At 40.0% G+C, this 20,757-nt stretch overlaps 1 protein-coding gene across 2 annotated transcripts in view; it reads right to left on the reverse strand.

Moving 5' to 3' along the window:
• PTPRR (protein tyrosine phosphatase receptor type R) overlaps positions 1-20,757 on the reverse strand; it is a 153,926-nt gene that overhangs the window by 1,736 nt on the left and 131,433 nt on the right. The window contains exons 9-13 of one of the 2 annotated variants that reach the window (XM_075746730.1): positions 20,454-20,533; positions 18,100-18,237; positions 11,319-11,429; positions 9,973-10,130; positions 5,887-6,000 (exon numbers count right to left, since the gene is read on the reverse strand). In XM_075746730.1, the coding sequence (XP_075602845.1) occupies positions 5,887-6,000; positions 9,973-10,130; positions 11,319-11,429; positions 18,100-18,237; positions 20,454-20,533 (601 nt within the window). The remainder of the gene's footprint in view (positions 1-5,886; positions 6,001-9,972; positions 10,131-11,318; positions 11,430-18,099; positions 18,238-20,453; positions 20,534-20,757) is intronic. The other variant, XM_075746738.1, reaches the window with a different exon arrangement.

The following is a 20,757-nucleotide window of genomic DNA, read 5'->3' on the forward strand; positions in this document are numbered from 1 at the left end:
AATTTTACAGCAGTGACTCATTTCAGCACCAACAATACAAAAGAGTTTCACTTGACCATAAAAAGGACTAGTTACAGCCAGCTTGGATTAGATGCCTGCATTTAATACATTCACCTCACAACAATCTCTTTCTCAGGTCTAAGCATCACGATCAAGTCCCATATCTCCAGTGCCAATTGCAGTGTGGTAGGAAAGGGATGATGTCCTACAGGAGGCAGGTGTGATATTTAGTAAGAGTGGTACCATTGAGCTCTGAAATTAAACTGACCCTCTTTCTAACAGTACTTTCCAGGTCTCACTTCTCATGGAGTGAAGCCTCAAGTTTACTTAATTCCACTTTTATGATCTCATTTACCAGGGTATTCAGAGCTACCTACTCTGCTTCTACAACCGAGCCCGCAGTTCATCCTCAGCGAACCCTGGCGCAGCTAGTTACCTTTGGGGGAATGAAAGAGTAAATGGCCTTAGTGGGAAGGAAGACATCAAGATGCGTATTGTATTTGGCTTCAGCTAGATCTTCATTGGAACAATCAAATTTGTGAGCGATTTGGATCCAGAGCAATGTCGAAGCCAGGCATCTTACAGGAGAAGGTCTGACAAACCCTCTTGCGATCCCTTCAGACACCCTAGCAACAAAAGGGTCTACTAATATACAAAGCTATATGAAAAATGGTAAAACTGCCTCAACAAGTATTGTCTTTTAGTATTAAGAGAACATTATCTACAACCATAAGGTCCTTTTATTTACCTTGGTGCTACTGGATGGTTAAATGGCTGTGGCAGGAAAACCATAATTAAAATAATACCTACTTCTTTAAGCAAGCGACCAGCTGTCTGTGCTCCTCCAGTGAGCTCAGGCAACTGTAGAACACCTTTTAGTAAGCTGCATGTCTATTATGACACACTATTCCTAGGAATTAAACCACAGGCCCATAAATGGTCCCATCCGGTGCAAAATGCAGCAGCCTCTTAGCTTTGCCAACACAGACATCCACAAATTCATAACTTGTGGCTGCCTACTGCCTTCAGCTGCCCTCCTCTGTGCCTGTCCCCTGCCTGGAGATCCAGTGAGACTCTAAAGGTGACAGGAGGACTTTGCTCTGGTCCTCTGTACTGCCTAGCCTCCTTCCTTCCTCCTCACTGCTGTGTCCTGCCCAGCCCACGCAGCCCCTTCCCAGCCAGCTTCCCTCCCTGTCGCCCCCATCAATGTTCTCCCAAGATGTTCTCCAAGGGAGTGCGTTTCCCAGGTTAGATCCGCTGTGTGGAAGGGGTGGAGGAAGGGAACATATCCAAGGAGAAGGACTTGGCAGGAAGGGTAAGTTAAAACAAGTTTGGCTGCATTAGTCTGTGGGGGAGATCCTTGCTCCTTCCTCTTCGGTGCTGAAGTAACACACAAAATCCCCAAGTAACATACAAAACCCCCAGGCATGTATAAGCCTGGCTGGGGCTGAGCTCAGCGCTACCTCAGCTTGCTAGCCCTGTGCTAGCAAGCATAATTGAGATGTTACGATGCTTCTGAACCCTGTATGGGCAAACATCCCTGTTAGCTTAGGGGCACCTGAGTCTTATACAGACATTCAGACAACTTGGCCTTGTCAGTGCTATTATACACAGGATTCTTAGAATCATAGAATGGTTTGGGTTGGAAAGGACCTTAAAGATCATCTAGTTCCCACCCCCCTGCTGCGGGCAGGGACACCCTCCACTAGACCAGGTTGCCCAAAGCCCCATCCAACCTGACCTTGAACACTTCCAGGGAGGGGGCATCCACAACTTCTCTGGGCAACCTGTTCCAGTGCCTCATCACCCTCACAGTGAAGAATTTCTTCCTAATATCTAATCTAAATCTATCCTCTTTTAGTTTAAAACCCTTATCACTTGTCTTGTCACTAAAGGCCCTGGTAAAAAGCCTTTCTCTTTCTTACAAGTCCCCTTTATATATTTAAAGGCTGCTCTAAGGTCTCTTCAGAACCTTCTCTTCTCCAGGATGAACAGCCCCAACTCTCTCAGCCTGTCCTCATAGGAGAGGTACTCCATCCCTCTGATCAGCTTCATGGCCCTCCTCTGGACTCGCTCCAACAGCTCCATGTCTCTCCTGTACTGGGGCCCCCAGAGCTGGACGCAGTACTCCAGGTGGGGTCTCACAAGAGCGGAGTAGAGGGGCAGGATCACCTCCCTCGACCTGCTGGTCACACTTCTTTTGATGCAGCCCAGGACACGGTTGGCTTTCTGGGCTGCAAGCACACACTGCCAGCTCATGTCCAATTTTTCATCTACCAGTATCCCCAAGTCCTTCTCCTCTTTGTTCTTGTGCAAGGCTCACATTTAACAGCAAGACATTATCTGTAACCCTAAGACATCAGTTAGTGCAAAAGGCTGTGTGGAAGTGTTTCAGGAGGAAATCTGCTCAAGGAGGGAGGTTTCCTCTCCCGCGTCCCTAGTGCCCAGAAGGGATGTACCCACAGCTACGGCACCTCCGGGTGTGCAGCCTTCGTCCTCTGCCAGCCCACACTGACAGCTCTTCTGCAAGCTGCTGGGCTGTCTGCTTCTTTGAGATTCTTTGGGCTGGTGCTCAGAAGAAACAGCCCCTGGTATCCTGAGGGCTCTGGGACCATGACCAGCTCTGTCTGGGCAGCCATGGGGGAGGGAAGGGTCTTATACCCTGCCCTCTGGCTTGCTGCTAGTGCAGCTGGATGCAGTCTGCTCCAGAATGAATGTGATGCAGGGTTTGGGATATATTTTTTTTAACCTGAGGTGATTAGTCAAAACACTTAAACAATGAATTGACGCACACTGGAAACTCTTTTCATCCTGTCTGAGGAGCCAAGAGCAAAGTTATCGGATGTCATTCCAAGAATGTGCCTTTAAGGTTAAGAATGTGCGAAGTTTCTCGATATCACAGTAAGTCTTGAAGATGCCTCACATCAAACATTTCCTGTTTCTGTTGCAGAACATAAAAAATGAACTGGGGGGAAAAGTAAGCTGAGCAGACCTGTGGGTCTGTCTTTCTATGAATCCACACCGAGCATGGCTGTATCTCCATCCTGGGTCAAGATTTTGAGTGGATAGTCCATTTCCTCATGTTAGCTCAGCACAGATGATTACTGCCAGATCCGTTCACCCCTTAACTTACACTGAAGAGCTATGAAAAAAGTGGCACCTGGACATACCTTTCCTAGGAAGAGCTCTCTCCTGTCCAATTCCCTGCTGGAGCTCTATTTTAAACTCTGCTTCCAGAGGGGCTACATAGGCAGTTAATTAATCAATCTATTTTTCAGCATAACTTTTTGCCACCACCTGCAATTTGTCTGGATGCTTATTTAGTTCTCACTGAGTGTGCCGGGCAATGAGAATGCTTTGGTAAATCACTACAGCATCACTCTGAATCCCTCAAGCACAGCTCTCTTCTTCTCTCCTGTTGCTCAATTCACTTTGGTAGAAATTTGGCCATGTGACAAAAAGTTCACACACAAGTGGATACCATCAAGTATGTTCATTCCATCAGTAGGTCTGTGTTTGGATAGTGCAGCTCTGAGCATGAGCAAGCCTGGCTGGGATCCTAGTGGAGATGAAGTATCAGAGATGAAATATTCAGTGTACCTCTTGGGCAGGTTTCTGTCTCCCAGGTGGTCAGACAAAACCATCCTTTTCTGCTGAACTCTCTTTTTGTTTTGTTTTGTGAGGACAATCTGAGGTACAAAGAATAAATTGTAGCTCAGCTGCTGGCCAGCATTGTGAGGAAGATGGCCTCATCTCTATTCCTGCTCTGCTCCTGGTTGCACTCCATTGCTAACGTTGACCATGCTGGTAACTGAAATGCAACACAGCTATGGCCAAAGCCAGCACTTGCAGCCACGTCTAGTGGGACATTAAGTTCATTTTGCCAGCTTCATGCCATGCATAATGACCCTATCTCACATGTCACCTGCCAATAGCCACCCCATCACAACTGGGTCATTGGGGAAGCTAGTCTCATGGAGCTTTGTCCATCTAACAGTGATACTTGGGCACTTTATGAACCTGTGATATGGTTGGGCTGGCAGTGGCTACTGTAGTCTTAGGGGCTGCTAGGCTCTGCCTTATCAATCCTTGCTATAGACTGACTGCCAGGTGAGTGACCTCTGTTCTGCAGTATGGCCAATTGGAAAAAGGAAAGAAAAAGAGTTTCTGGTTACTGAGTTTTGCCCAGAAAAACGTCATTAAAAATTCAAATACAGATATACTTTTTTGTCTCAGGCAATGCCTGAGAATATGAAGAGCTGAGGCACCTTAAGCAAGATCTCTGGAGTCTATATATATAGTCTGAAACTAAAAAAAAATATGGAAACATGTAAGTCGCCAGACTTAACAATTTTTATAATAAGCTTTGTGTCACTGAGATTGCTGTTATGGATGTTTATATTTGGCTCAGATTTTCATTCTCTTTCCAAGTTTATCTAGGATACTAATACATATAAGAAAGTTCATTAGTCAGATACACTCGATGAAATTGTGTTGTCAGTTATAATGCTGAAAATTTGGATTTTTTTTTTCTATGACATAAAAAATGATGTAGCTGAGACCAGAGTTTGCTTCCACTTCTCTACAGTGGAGTGTAAAAGCAATAAGAAAAAGGTTATCTTACAATAGAAATACTAAAATGGAGGAGAACGCTACAAACCTTTTTCAATAAGGTGAACAGATAATCAGAACGGAGTGCTGGAAATTTGGAGCTGATAATTTAAAACAGAGTAAGCATTTTTCCCTCAGCTCTTCCATCTTTTTTGTTGCTGAGATTTTTAGGTCAGGAAATCCCCTTGGAGAATTTTACACTCCAAGTGGCTCATGTTGCCCTGTAAGGATCACATTACAATCTCTAGTATGATGAAGGCGTGTGGGAAGAGAAGGCTGATGATCCATAAACATGGTCAACTATATGGATTCTGGTCCTTCTGCAATTCGTGGTTCCACTGTCTTTCAGAGCTCTTTAGAACACGAAAATCCTGCATTGTCCCTTTGACCTAAGCTCTTTTTCAGCATTTGCACCCTTATGAGTTGTTAAGATACTTGCAAGGAGATTATATGACCTGGTACCTACAGCAGGAGAGGAACGAGACTTTTCTATTCTTGGTGCAGCCCTGTTTATTTACTTTATACAAAATCCTGTTTCCCCAAGTAGAATAAGAAAGAAAAGTGCAACCAAACCAACAGCTTCCATTGTGCACAATACCCACATCCTCCTTTCCAACACAAATCTCTCTTCAGCCATGGTTTCACAAAACAAAGCACTCTGCAACAATGCTGGCTTACAGTGTTTCTGCTCCCAAGCTGTGAATTCAATCAGGGAATTGATCTGACTTAGGAAAATTCTGCAACAAATGCCTTGCTATTTTCTTAAGCTGGGTAGTTGGCCAATCCAATTCAAAAGGACCCCCAGCACAGCTGAGGGAATAGCAACAGCACCAGATTTGGCTCTCTCCTCTGCGTAAAGAAACTACACACTGAGTGAGCCTGGATGTTCCTGTCAACCCACACTCAAAAACAATCCCTTGCCTCCAGATGGCCCCATCTCTTGTGTCCTAGCGGGATGCCACAGACAGCAGAAAGCTCCAGGAGGGGAAAAGAGGAGTGCCAAGTGCCCAGCAGCCATAGGGTTGCCATCTCAGGAGAATTTCATTCTCCAGTTTCACCCAGAAAACAATATTCCTTACTCAGGATCTAAATACAAATATTACTTCAAATATTCAGCTAATGCTGTCATAAGAGTCAGCAAAAGTGATGGTAGCCACTTCATGTAAAGCAACGTTCAACTGTGAAAAGGTTTTCAGAGTCATTACTGAATCATGACTGATCATTACGGAACCATTTCAGAATCATTGACTGATTTATGGTTCTTCTAGAACTCACCTATCCACTCGTAGCTGGCAGACAATGCTCAATGCATCTACAACTCCCTCTTCTTTCAACTGCTGGCAACCAATGGCCGTGGCAATAAAACATCCAGTTCTTCCTATACCAGCACTGAAAAGAAGGCAAAATTTAACAGGTGAACAGAGTTCACAGATCAAAGGATTAAGTGGAAAACACTAAATAGATATGAAAACACAAAAAATATGAAACATGCAATTGCTGGAACCAACATGGCTCTAGCATGGTTCCTGGGTGCATGACTAGCAAGGGTAACTTCTCAGCTCACTTTAGAGAAATGAAAGGGTGTGCTGTTCCAGTAGTCCAGTTGGTGTGGGTAATTTGTGAGGCTTACACATTTCCAGTTTGCACACAAGTGTATGGTAAGAAAAACTATCTATCTATCTCCATTAGTACCACAAAGTCCAAATATTCTCTGGCACAGTCCAAACAGACGATGGAGATATGCACTGACCTGGAGGAAAAACCCACCTAAAGGCAAAAATCAGCGGGGCTTTATGTCTGAAGCCCTCAAAGTATACAGGAGTTTTGCTAACCATACCTCTAACCATTAAAGTAAAAAGGATCTAGAAGCATGCTGATGAAGTTAACGCCCTCTCCTGTGATTCTGCAGGAGGGAGAAGGATTTAGTGTTGTAACTCTCCAGGTTTTCTTGGTGCCTGCTTGGAAACAGCCATTTTGGCATTATTTTTACTCCCTGGGCCTCCAAAATTTTTGAGAATCTCTGCCTCACTTTGTTTCTTGCTTAAGTAATATGGAATTCAGCACAACTCATCCCTGTCATGCTGCACAGCAGGAAAATGTGAGGAAAATAGTTAAAACATGGAGTCAGGGGTCCAGATCTCCATACCTGGCTTTATAGTAAATACTTAAGCACCAACATTTGGTGCCTTGCTTTCTTCATCTCTGAGTATGAATGTTACCTGCCTCATAAGAGCACTGCGAGAGTTATTTAAATTAATGCCAGGGAGAATATGTTGAGTGTCTCAGATAGAAGCTCGATATATCTGAGTGCAAAGTGTTACCAGGAGTATGTCCATTTGCTACAGCTGAAACAAATGACAACCTACTCCCCATGGAATGAAAGCTAGGAGTGTTTTAGAGACTCAAGAGCCCTCCCATCTGGAAGTGAAAACTTCCAAGAGGACTCAGCAAATTAAATATATGAGGATGTCTAAGCCAACCATGAGGGGATAGCGAGATGTAAAACTGGCAGCATAAGAAAGGATCGAGTGAGCTGAAGATCCTGAGTTGACAGCCTGTCTCCTTGGATATCGATATCTATGGGATGAATGTATCCAAACAGAGAAGGACATAGTTTATAAAGAGGAATTTGGAGAAAACAATCTAATGCACATTCCCATTCTCTTCCTCAAATATTTTGAAACCCTTAAAAGCGGGGCTAACAAGTTTAAACAATTCAGATCTAAGTGAAGTTGGCTATAATGAAGGGTTCGGGTTTTTCCCTTTTTTGGGGGTGGATTAAGTGTCCTTGGACAAGTTCTTAACACGTATTAAACAAAGACTAGGGTTTTCTAATGCATTTTCTTCCTCAGCTCAGGCGTGCCAGTCCTATCTTATTACATAGCTTTATTTCAGACAGTGCAAGATAAAAATGACATTGTTCTTCATTTGCCTGACATTTCTTTCCTGGTATATCTGGAAAATTTGGAGAGCTAATTACTTTGAAGTATTCTCAAGCCTCCAAACCTGGGTTGTTGGTTTTTGTTTTTTTTTTTTAAATATATATCTATATATCTATATATCTATTTTTCCATATTTTTTTTAGGAGTTTAAGATGTAGTACCTTATTCGTAATGACTGTGGTCTGTTAATTGGGAGTGTGGAATATTGGAATATTATGATTTCAGTATTAAGAGATGCAGGCAGTATGCTTTTTACAGCATATGTTCATGCACTAGCTGATGAGGAAAGAAAGCCAGAAATTTCCAGCAATAACTATAAATGTGTCAAGTTTCTGAACATGAAAATGTTATCCCTTATTCTCATTTAAGAAACTCTTACAAGTCCTCCAGTATGCCAAATTGCTGGTTCTTCATTGTGATCCAGATTATGGGCAACTTGGTTTCACTGACTAAATGGGGCTAAATTAATTTTACGTTTGCAGAATATAATTCTGTGTTGTAATTCTTCCTTAATGATTCAATTTAAATTAAAAAAAAATCTTTTCCCTCTATATTTGAAATCCCTCAATTAAAACTTGTATTTGATCCCAGACCACCTAGTTGCCATTAAATCCACTTATTTTAATGTACTATCTACCTATCCAAAGGCCAGATTAAGGAGATATTTTCCATAATTACCACATGCTTTCAATGAGTGACATGAGAGAGGAAACATATACCTTTCCAGCAAATGCTACTATAAAGATTGGTAAGAATTTAAAACTAACTTTCTTTGGAAATCTGTGTCCTTGGTGTGTGTGTAATCAGATCTGCTGATTTCAAGGACCAAAATAAATGTTTACTCTTTTTCCTACACTTTTGCAGAATAGGAACTACTTTGCTAAGATAAGTCAAGTCCATCTTATACCCTGAATCCTGAAAGGGCTCATCACTGAAGTGTGTAAGACAGCACCCTGTGCTCATAGGCTACAAGAAGACACTGAATTTTTTTTTTTCCACTTGTATAATATTAAGAAATTATTAAAGCATTTCTGCCTCAGATTAAGGATCATTGTTTGAGTGTGCACTGTAATGTTTCTCTGGAAATAACAGAATTGTGCATTTGTATGTGAGGTCCAAATATAAAGTGTATACAGGCTCGCTAAGACCTGCATGACCTCAGCTGCAACTCAAATTAACAGGGAAGAAACTATCTGACTAGAAAATGGAGTGTGAGTGAGTTTATCCATTTTGTAGACCACAGAGTAGTGAGTGTATAGATAGCTGAGTTATCACTGAAGAACTATTAATTTTAACCACAACTGAGATCACACCTGGGTCTTTAACTATGAATAAATTCCAGGTCATGGTTACAGATCTAGCTGTCGTATCACCTCAGAAAGACACCCTGTTCTTCTGAAGACCTTCAGTACTGAAGATCCTCTCTGGAAAAATGGAACTCTCAATAGCCATCCACAGATTTGTGGATTATTTAGGGAAACTACAATTCCTGATAAAAACAGCTGCATAAAATTTGGGAAAGTTCCTTGTTCATCACATTCTGGTTTTACAAAATGATGGGTGGTTCAAATCTGGCTTCCATTTCTCTAAATCTCCTAAGTATGGAGTTGAAAAGAAGTAGTTCAAGATGAAAAGTTCTGGTTTTGATGTACTTCTAAGGACAAAAAGTACTATCCCAACTGTAAGAGATGTATCATCACAGTTATGAGACAAAGCAAGTAAGGAAAGATTGATCTAAATTTTTTTTTCTGTTTTGCTTCACCTACTTCTTTCCACCAATATAATGAATCCAGTGCTACTTCCTACCACTTAAATTGCAACATGAAGCAATGAATCAATATAATGTAATAAAATGGAATTCAATTAGAATTATTAGAAGGACTTTTTCTGGTTTATTATAACTTGTGTGAATAACACCCTACTCTTGAGTACTGAATAACACTTTGCTCTTGAGTATCAAACCAACTGCCTTTGTGAAAACGTTCACAAATTTTAGTACTGATGTGTTTTGGTCTCCAAATTTGTACCTGATGTCTGTTATTCAAGATTGTCTTGCTTTACAACATTTTAGTCAATCAGTCACATGGCATTGCATCTAACTTAGGTATGTAATTATGCAACAAGACTAAAAAGAAAGCAAATATTGAATAAGAAACAGAAAATTAATAATTTTTCCAGCTGGTCTTTCAAAACCAGAGTTCATTAGGAGCAATGGAGAACGGTTCAGAAACAATTTGCTAGCAACAAGGGAATTCTCTCAAATCCTCAAATACGAACTGAAAAAGTCAATTAGCATGAAGAGGATCTGGGGATTTTTACTCTTCCCCAAATACGTTCTTTGTTTAGGAGAAGAACTGTTTGATGTGATTTGCTGTGGCCTTGCTTTGGGCAGTCATTTCAGAGAAGGATTGCAAATTACCTGCAGTGCACAATGACAGGCCCTCTGCCAGGTGATTCCACCCTGTCCTCTTCTACGTCCAGCATGAGCTGCAGCAGAGGCTGAGCGCTGTCGGGGGTCTTGTGGTCCGGCCAGGACGTGTACCAGTAGTGTTTCACACTCTGAGACTGACTCCCTTGCTGAAGAGAACATGAAGATTTTATATGCACACTTGTGGTGAACAATTCTTTTTTTATTTCTCTCAATGTTATGGTAAAAAGACAGTAAAAATGTTGAGAGATTTAACAACTTTTTTTTTTTATTAGACTCGGAGGATGCAATTGCAGGGAACAGGCATGCTTCCAGGGCCAAAGTTGTAAGAAGGGTTTGTGCACCTGAAAACTTAGCTGTTTTTCCAGCTATGTAAGTTCTGCTCTGTCCATCTGACTACTGACTTGCTGACTGTGTTGTCAACTGGGAATTGTCAGAGGTCTCTGTTAGATCAGCAATAAGATCTAGAGAGATTAGCTCAGTCTGCGCTTCTGAATCTCTGAATTATTATATATTTCTGCTCCCTTTTAAGGACATTCTCATAAGAGTCTGATACTAAAATTACAAGAGTATTCAAGTTAAAGGTGCAGAAGAACTGCCCTTCTAGGTTAATCAAACATCCCAGTTTGTCCAGTTACTCCTTCCAACAGAGGCTGCTACCACTTCAACAAGCAGAGAGGGTAAACGTGGACTAGAGTAATTTGTGTTGGACGATATGACTTCTGCCCACATCTCACTGCCTCTGCTGAAACACCAAACAAATTTTCTCAATTCATTATTTATCGCAATGCTCTGTCAGGAGCAGCAGATGATGCAATCCGATAGAATGTAAGCGTAATATGGCGAGTAACTTACAAGAGGACCATCTGCCTGTGTATTTTGCACAGTTAATGCTCAGTCATTAGGCTTCATTAGCATGAAGCTTTCCTTATATACTCCTTATATTTTTAGCTTCTCAAATGGGCTATAGATGCACTCAGCACACAACATGAGCAGCGTATCTTTTTCTGAATGATGCTGTGCTAGTTCTTGCATTAACTAAAATCCCTTTACATCGCCTTGGCAATGCTAAAAAGGTCTCGAAGCAAATGTAATTCAGGAGAGTGAAACTTGCGCTCTTTTTGAAGCCCTTTTTTATTGCCAGAGTGATACAAAGCAGCAATACAATAAGTCTTCCACCGGTTTGGTCTCAATTATACCTTGCAGCTGTGAGCTTCATAGCTCAGTTACTCCTGCTGTAAAAAATTATGCCTTTTAAAGAAAAAAACACTTTAACTTCATTTAACATTAAAAAATAAAAAAATTAGGAACAATGCTTCTCAGATGCAGATTGTTACCTTTATTGTAAGCTGACGGACAGTATAGTTCTCGCATTCTTGCACGCTGTTAACAAGGACTTCAACCTTCCCATAGATTCCTCTTTTTTCTGGCCAATAGAGCACACATTTCTGGAAAGCAAACATCAGTGGTTGTCAAGAAACTGGATTCTGGAGCCGTATTCATATCTAATTTTTACACAGAATATATTTGTCTGGAAAGTTCAGATGAATTCAACTGAGGTGTTATTCATGACAGAAGCATTCCTGAACAAGATACTGTAGGCTTCTTAAGGGGTGATTTAGGCCTGATTTTCAGGATCTGAGTTGGTCAAACACGGATCTCTACCACTGAACACTTTGAACAACTATCTTTGTTCTTAAAAGCTCAATGAAGTTCAGTGGAAGGAATTATTTTACACATACAAATTTTTTTCCTAGAACATTCTTTAATTCATAGAACTAAGTTTATAAAGTTTACTCTTTCCAAATGGGAGATATTCAGAATTTGTCCTCTCCTTGCAAGACTTTTTATCGTCTTTACTCTCCTGAGACCTTATACAACAAAGCATGTAAATGTGCCCTTAGATCTTACTGAATTCAGAAGGACTTAATGTGCATGTTAAAGTATTTTGCAGAATCTGAGTTGTCTACTATATAACTTACTGGAAATGAATGTTTAAAAAATCCATCAGTCTTGCTACAGCTACACAAAATTATATACAGAAATCTTAATGACTCAGTAGTGTTACACTATTTCAGCAATGTATCTGACAAGCATCTACTAGAAAGGAGATGAAGAAATAGTTTTTACAATATGAACCATTTAATTTTTCCCCTGCAATAGTTTGCTTACCTTCAAGTCAACTGCAACTTCATATTAATTTCCATTAAAGTATCTCTATAGTCTACCTGAAAGCAAATATCCCTGTTGTATAAATACTTCTCGAATAATAGTGCAAGGTGTTTGAAAGCCACATTTTTTGAAATATTGCTGGCCAATCTGACTTGTTCATTAAATAAAAAAAAAAAAAAAACCCAAACCTAACAATTAAAGAAAACCTTCTTTTTAATAGCCAACACACAGGTTAAAAAAAAAAAAAAAAAAAAAGACCAAGAGACCAGACAGTTCTACAATAATAGGAATCCCAGAAAGAACTTGTTTGTATTTCCTCCCAAACTCTTGCTGAAGAAACTGGTATATATTTAGACAGTAGCCTACATTACTCAGCAAAATTGAAAAATTACTTTAATATAATTAATTGCCATAAAGCATAAGTCCCAGTAAATCCTGCTAAAAATGATCCAGAACAAACTATCAGTGAAATGCAAGGCTTTACCACCAGGTGTGATCTTTAAGCTGCTACTCCACTTGATAACCCAATAGCTGATAGAACCAAATAATCTCTGCTGCATAAATACTTTTCTAAAAATAGATGCTCATTACCTTAATAGTGTAAGGTGTGTGAAAGCCACATTTTCTGAAATAATGCTGGCCAATCTGACTGTTTTCGTTCAAATCCTGTCTTTTGCAGAATTACTCGAACATCCTAAATTTGCTGTCTCCCCGAAGACATCAAGAATTGCAATAAAATACTCAGAAATTTGTACGAAAAAAAGCGTTCACAAGTTCCACAGTCCCCCCATGTGACACATAGGGCTACTATCATGCGACAGATCTGCAATTCATGCCCCTCCCTGGGAGTGTAGTTTTCAGCACTAATATGGGAAAAAGAGAAGTCTAAATACACAATTGTACCCTGACAATCAACAATAGTTGAGTCAACCCCTGAGACTTCTTGATAAATGCGAGCATGCGACGCTCACTACAAAGCCTTCAGGCACTCCAGAAGAGTGTTTTTCTTGACTCTTTCCCAGAACTGAAATTGGCAACTTGCGCTGGGTAGACAATGAAATGGGGCTGTTCATTAAAATAACTTTCATTTAACAGTCTGTCTGCATTTAGTGAGATACAATGGATTATTTTTAACACAGTCTCCGTGCATCTTTTTTAAATACTCTTTGTTACTGCTTTAAAAAATAGCCTTGAAAATAGAGCTGGGATCAGCTGGTTCAGGCACTTCTTAGAAGACAGATATTTGGGGGAATTAGCAGGTTTTTGAAAGTTAATTGTAATAAAGGGATAAAGATGAAGATGGAAGGGATAAACATATCTGACATACAGAAAATAACACAGAAAATCCCAGGAGCATTGGCAAAAAAGAGTAAATTGCCTCAAGCTATTGCTTGAAACTTAGAACAAATACCTCTGGTCTCAGGAAGACACATTTTAAATCTGTTCACAATCTAAACACAGTGATTAAGAAGGGTGCTCTAGCCTCATGTCTGTAATCAGTAAAAGCTTATCACCTATGCTATATTCAGAAAAAGGAAGAATTCACTCGTTCTTGTCATCTTGTTCGTCCTTCTCCACTTGTCGTGCTGGTCCTGATTTTGTTCCTTGCTGATCTTTCAGGCTGCATAGTTTCCCTTTCAGCATATTTATCTATTAGAGCACTTTCTAAATAGGTCACATATTTTGTGAGCTTGGGGTTGAACATACAATCTTCTACATAGTCAGCAAACATATAACAGCCATGAGCAGGAAATTTTAAAAGATGCTTAAGCTCAAAAAAAAAAAAAAAAACCAAACCAAAGAAAAGAAATCCCAACTAATTTGCATGCCAGCCAAAAGCCTGGGAATCTTCTTACTTTCACGTGGAAAATCTCATCTTTCTGCCATCTTTCAAATTACCCTCTTGGATTCATTTCCATTGGTTAGCATTTTCCTAATAAAGGATTATTTATTTCTGATCTGGTGCCTGACCTTTTTTTTTTTTTTTTTAAGAAAAAAAAATAACGCCACAACATTCCCCAACCCGAACAGGAAGTTTATACAAGAAACAGTATCTCACATGACCTTTAATTGATTTCAGCCTTTGTCCTTCCTCTGTGACAGGGCTGCAGCCTTAGGCTCCCTCCATCCCTGTCCCGTCTCCTTGCGGGCCCCATCCCAGGCTTCCTGGGACGGCTCCTGAGGTGGATCTCCATAACTGAGCAGGGTCTGGCCCTGCCTCGGACTGTGGCTGGCACCTGCTATTTGCCGCGGTCGGTCTGTGCTCAGGAGCACAGGCTTTTTTAACTTGCCAGAAAGTGTTCCTATTGCAGCCTGGTCCCCCAGACAATTCTGCTGAATGGAGGAAGGCTCTCTCAACTGACGGGTTATTTACTTGATTTACTTTCCCTGGATTCGGACCCTGAACAAAATTGCTTTAACAAGTCTCAAATATTTGTGAAGTTGCTTTACTTCAGCTCTACTTCTTCTTTATTTTTCCATATAGCTGTGCCAACAAATTTACACATTAAATGTCCCAATAACCAGGCCAACACACAACAGTAATGAATAATTACAACAAAGCTACCAACTCAAGCATGAGAGGCAGACTTTAAGACGGTTTGCAGGATTTGTCTTCATATACTAAAATCCGCTAAGTTAGGACCAAATTTTCTTAAGTTTTTCCTAAACCTAAGACATATCTATGGTGCCAATACTCAACTAATAAGTAATCTTCAAAGAGGCTTATGCGAATTCTGCAAAAGGTAGGATTTCTGAATTCCAAAATCTACTTTGCTATGTGTAGACAAGAGTGTCTAAAGACCAACTGAGGGAAAAAATGTTATGTGAAAAATATTATGAGCTTTAAATAGTCAGTTAACAAGATTGTCCTAGATAATTACTGACAAGAAGATTTACATTAGACAACAAGATTTACATTATCCGAGTTGAATAAACACCCATTGTTTAATGCATCTGTCAGTACTAGTCCTTTCTTGCTAGTATTTTCTAAAGGCAAACAAAATGTGTATTATCTATGGAATACATAGCATAACTTCAAAAACCAGCTGATAATACAGAAGTCTATAAACTTCTCTATAAAATTATATAGAAGTCTATAAAATTCTTACATGCCACATTTTTGTCTAATTCCCATTGCGCAGTTGTCTTGACTAAACTATCAGTAATATCTAAAGTTTATATGACCCTTGTGGATAAAACTTTGTAAGATCATGTCCTAAAATTTTACTACAGAATTAGAGATGGTCACCTTCAGTGGGTGATGTATCTCATTCTGGGGGATGGATCACCCTCTGGAGGTGACTACTGCTCTTCAGTGACCAGGGAGGGTACCTAAATCACTAGGTGAGATGTGTTTTTCCTCATATTAACTCTAAAATTATAGCCCAGAATTCCAAGTTTCTCATTATTTATTCAGGTAGAAGTTCCTTTGTTGTGCACTTTCCTTGCACAGGTAGATTTCCAATCTGTTCAGACATTGTGTAGCTTTTAGGACAGGTTTTACAGATTCTGCTTAGAATTCTCATAGCCCCCGTAGTTCCTTCAGCATTATTCTTGCTTAAAAATCAATCTCCTTTTTTTATCAGATTTCAAAATGAAAAAGAAAGAAAACCCAGTAATTTAATACTCCACATTTTTTTCATACAGCCGAAATGAACATTTTGCTCAGTGCTCTACTTTCACATTATATCTTCATATAGCTTACAGAAACTGTTACAGGAGAGTCTTAACCATTTTTTCATCTCATGAAAGGAACTAACTCTATAAAACCCCTTTTGTTTGTCATCATTTCATGAAATTCCTATTGTTATTGCAAATTCATCACATCAGGATATTGAACTAGGGCACTAATGTCCCAAATAATTTTACTTATGTTAAATAAATAAATTTATTGTCGAGATTATAATTTTTCATGTGTCTGTCATTTGAGAGCTCCCTCATTATACACTAATTTACAGACTATAATACATTATAGCTCAAATGGAGGCTGACTGATGTTATACCAACTGAGGAATGGGGTTTACACCTGAGAGTCAGATTTATTTGTGCAGGGGTGGATGTGGACGAGTGGATGAGTATGCTTTCAAATATGAAGATGTTTGTATGTGTATATATTGCAGATGTACCTCCTTGAAAATGATGGAAATAAAGCAGACCACAGAAAAGAGAGAATATCAAGTGCTATTATGCTAAATAACATCTGCTCTTGCCTTCGCTGCAGAGACCAAGTACTTCAACAGTGAAGTTAATACGCTGAGGATAGCCATTAGCTAAGCTGTTTTCTTTTCAATAGCAAGCAAGGTTTCAGGAGGAACCGGGTAATGGTGTGGGAGAGTTCCTAAGGTTTCTAGACAGGGCAGGACAGCTTGTGCAAACACAGCCTCTCTTTATAGCCTGGGAACGATTTGAGATTCCCCACCCTTTCTATTAGGAGGAAATTACCACTGCCAGGCCACAACAATGCGGATAAACACCAGCGCCTAGAGCCTGCGTAACTCAGGTAAACACAGGGCTTCCTGACGTGATGGAAACCACTGGGCACTTCTTTCAAGTCATTCTTCTTACACAGTGTCAGATGTGAGTGTTTAAACAGTCAGCATTTCCTCAGTGAAATACTTATTCTTTCGGCCAGTTAGGCTGGGGTAAGTTTTCTATGTTTTCAGGAGTAATCTCTTTAATGTAGGCTTCTGGATACTTGTTTGAACAGTCTAGAGCAAAATGGCACCTGGTTTGGAAATATGTCTTGGGATATTTTACAGGACCAAACTACTATTTACACACAAGTTTCTTGAAATCCACTGGATTTTAAAGCAAGTTCATATTAGAAGCCCAAACTCACGGTGACAAAGAGCCAAGCAGTGGTCAAGTGTGGAAGAAAGAAGAGTATGTCTACTGAGTCCACATTTAAATGGAGCAATGAGTTTGAGCCCTGGGAATACACTCAAGATATTGGTCCCTTGATCACTCAGACTGGGAACTTTGCCTGAATAAACTCTGTTTGTCTATTATCACATGCATCTGAGTTTGAAGGGCAGGAGTGTGAGTGGAGCAGGGGTAATATAGCCCTGGTGCTTACCTGGCATGGTGCTTAGACTTCGTTGAGGTACCTACCTGGAGCTGGAAATTGCTACCAAGTCTACCAGTTTGGACACAAGAAAGAAGTCAATCTCCTTTCTGTCTGTCTCTCTCTTGTCCACAAGCCCTCTCAACCACTTCTTTAACATTCAAACTTCCAAAACAGAGCTTTGTGTTGGCCCTCTGCATGGGAGAGTGATTTTCATTCCTAATGCCTGGCAGTCACAAATACAGACTCTGGCACTATCAAAGAAAGCCTGGCAACAATTTATATGAATACTAAATAAAGCTATTAAAGATGTAGTTGGGAATCAATCCAAAAGTCACACAATGTATAACAGGCAATTAGATGGCCATTAGCGATTAAAATGGAATTGTCATCTCTACTTGGTACTAAGGTAAAGAGCCATGTATTTCCATCCTGGGTAAGTCTCTCCAAGGTATTGGCACATGTGAGCCCAAACTATATTTCTGATATGGTCCAGAAGATTTGTAATATCTGGAATGGATTCAAAATCTGCAATTATAGCAAAGTGCACACTTCAACCATGTCAGGAAACCTCTAATCATAACATAACAGAAAGTAACAGGAAGTACAGAGGTGACCAACAGATAAATGAGGTGTTTCTTAAAAAATTATGAACCCAATGGCACATATCTAGAAAACGGAATTCCTTCTTGTCTTTTTTAAATACATCTTTTATGATTGCTATGCAATTGCAGCTGGTGTATTTGGCTACCCCAGCATTACTTTTCACATTGCCCATTATCAGAGTATTTAAGAGCTGGTTATCCACTAGCTTCCTTCCATATCCATTTCTACAGTATGCAGCCATTGGAATAATTTCTCAGTTTGGCTAGTTGTCATACCTCATTTTTTTCTTTCAGCTTTGTGATCATAACAATGACAGGGCTGTCTTCTTGCCAAACCATCTGCCAGAAATCATTCACGGTATTAATCATGGGTCCCTGAGTTGCAATGAAAGCTTTCTCTTTACCTCCATATCCCTGGTTTAGAAACAGACACAAAAGCATTTACTTTAAATTCACGTGGTAAACCAAAATTGCAGGTCAATGTTCTAAAAGAGCAGAAAAAGGAATCTGGAATTAAAAATACCCCAAACATTATTTGAACTGAAAGCAGGTATGACTAACAGTAGAGCAGACCAGAAAATTTTCAGTAGAACAGGTTTTCCTCTGGAAACTACTGATTCGATGGACTGAAATGGTCCTGAGAATATATCAATTGCTCTCACATTTCCCTGTTTACTTGGCTTCTTCTAGCTTACTCTGTTCTCCAAGTTGTTGAGGCTTCCCATCATCCAGTGGTACTTTAATCCATTTTTTATATTGCTGCAGAGTTTACAAGATAGTTTACAGTCAACAAGCCACAGGAAAAAAAAAAAAAGAGAACTATAAAACTGATTTCTACAAAGATTCATGACAGGAAAAAAGATTTAAAATACATGAATGCTTGTGGAGTCAAAGACTGTTCTGCATCTTTGCAAAGGGAGAAGTGCCTGTAAGAGACCTTGTAGGAGGAACAGTATATCAATATAGGGAGTCCCGAGACACATAACTGTATAGGAGATTGAAAAAAGATCAGGTAAACAGTGGGGAAGCAGAAGGGAGGGAAAGGCAAGAAGAAATGGGAAAAAACAAGAGATCACCTTCTTATTTTTTGAGTGAGAAGGAGAACTTGTGAATTTGTGCAGTGACAGGGTGCCCAACAGTAATGCAGATCAGGAGAGCCTGGCAATGTCGGAAGGGCGTGAGTGGATGGAGAATGGCTGGAGGTGGTGCTGAAGGTCTTCCTTTTGGGTGCCTTTCTCCCTGACAGCTGTTAGTCACTGTGTGAACCAATGGGACAGATCCCCAGCTGGTATAAACAGTTCTCCTGCTACTCACCTCTCTGCCTGAACATACTTTGTCGAAGACCGGTGTGTCAGGATGCTAGCGAGCCTAATGATATTGCATATATGGATGTGGCATTTCATTTCATCACTGGGTTGGATTTTTTTCTGCAGTTGCTGACTGTAATTCAACCAATGTTAGCAACAGAGGAAACCACTGTATGTTGGTCTGAAGGGTGGTGGTGGGGGAAAAGGGAGATCTCAGGGGACTCAAAACATGGCCTGGCTGATGGAAGAGTTGCTCTCCAAAGAGAACTGCTCCGCTTAGTTACATGATGATGTCTTTCGTACAAAGCACTGAAAGTACAGGAGGCAAAGTGAGGCAGGGCAAGGGGCATCAGGGACGTATACGTATATATTCATGTACTGTTATTTAAATAGGCAACATCATTGTAGAGCTCTGGGGCTCAATTTCAGGTGCACTGTTACAGTTATTCCAGCTGAGGATCTGGTGCATAACTCTATTCTAAGCCTACATTTAATTTTGCGGGTAGAGGACTACATGCCTAAAACATGACTGAAGTACTTTCTGAGTAGTCTATTCAGCATACACTTTGCCACGAGTTCGAGAAGTCTCTGTGTGTGCATGTGTGTGTGTGTGCATGTGAGATCGAGGATTATAACATAACTGACACTTAGAAATACTGCTTATCCACAGTGTTCGTGCTGGTAAATACTTTGTATCATGTAACCATTCAATATAGGGAGTAAATATGTGAACGAGTATGTGTGCTGGTGCACATGTGTATATATATTTAACACATCTGTTTGTACTCCTTTTCACAAACTCGTTACAGCATTTATTTAATTACTTAACTGATGATTTCAGGACTATCAATTGACATAGTTATGCATGAAAAAACTCATTACTACTGAATTTGTTTGTGGATGACTGCAACAAGCAACCATGCAGCTTATATTGCAGTTGACTCTGATCTTTTCTTTACCAACACACTGGTATCTCTGTCACTATTAAAAGTAGCCCTATTTTCATTACTATAAGGCAGTAGGACAATATTAAAAGTTAAATACTGGAGTAAACAGAAATTGTAACGCATGTGTTTCTTAATGTTTTTAATAAACTATTTGATAAAATGTTTTTCTTACTGCAACCATTTTAGTACATTCATGGCTATGTGGTCTTTGTTACAAACAGCTTATGAAACTATTTCTATGACACAGACAAAAAGATTAGGATTTATCAATGAAGATGGGTAGGAATAAAATGAGTGACACCTTGGCAAAATCAGCTCTTTATGTGGAAGATAAAATATTGTCTCAAAAGCACATGAAGAGTGTACGTTTACTTACCCTAATGTAGTTAGCATTTATGTAGGTACTCAAGGAGTCAGATGGATTTTTTGGTTTCAAATACACTCTGCTTAGAGGATCTAAGAGCACAAGGAAGATGGAAATTGAAAAGAAAACCCATAATTAGAAGATTTCTATAGAGAATCAAAGACTTGTTGAAGAAAATAATCTACTGTTATTTGGGGTTGACAAGCACTAAAGCATTTTGCATGAAATTCTTCCCTCTGCAAAGGATTATCACGTGTAACTAAGGTACATCCATAGTGCACAATGCTGGGCTGTGTAGGAGTATCTTAGCAAGCTG

This window comes from Balearica regulorum, chromosome 1 (genome assembly GCF_011004875.1).
Source record: "Balearica regulorum gibbericeps isolate bBalReg1 chromosome 1, bBalReg1.pri, whole genome shotgun sequence".
NCBI classification, from domain to species: domain Eukaryota; kingdom Metazoa; phylum Chordata; class Aves; order Gruiformes; family Gruidae; genus Balearica; species Balearica regulorum.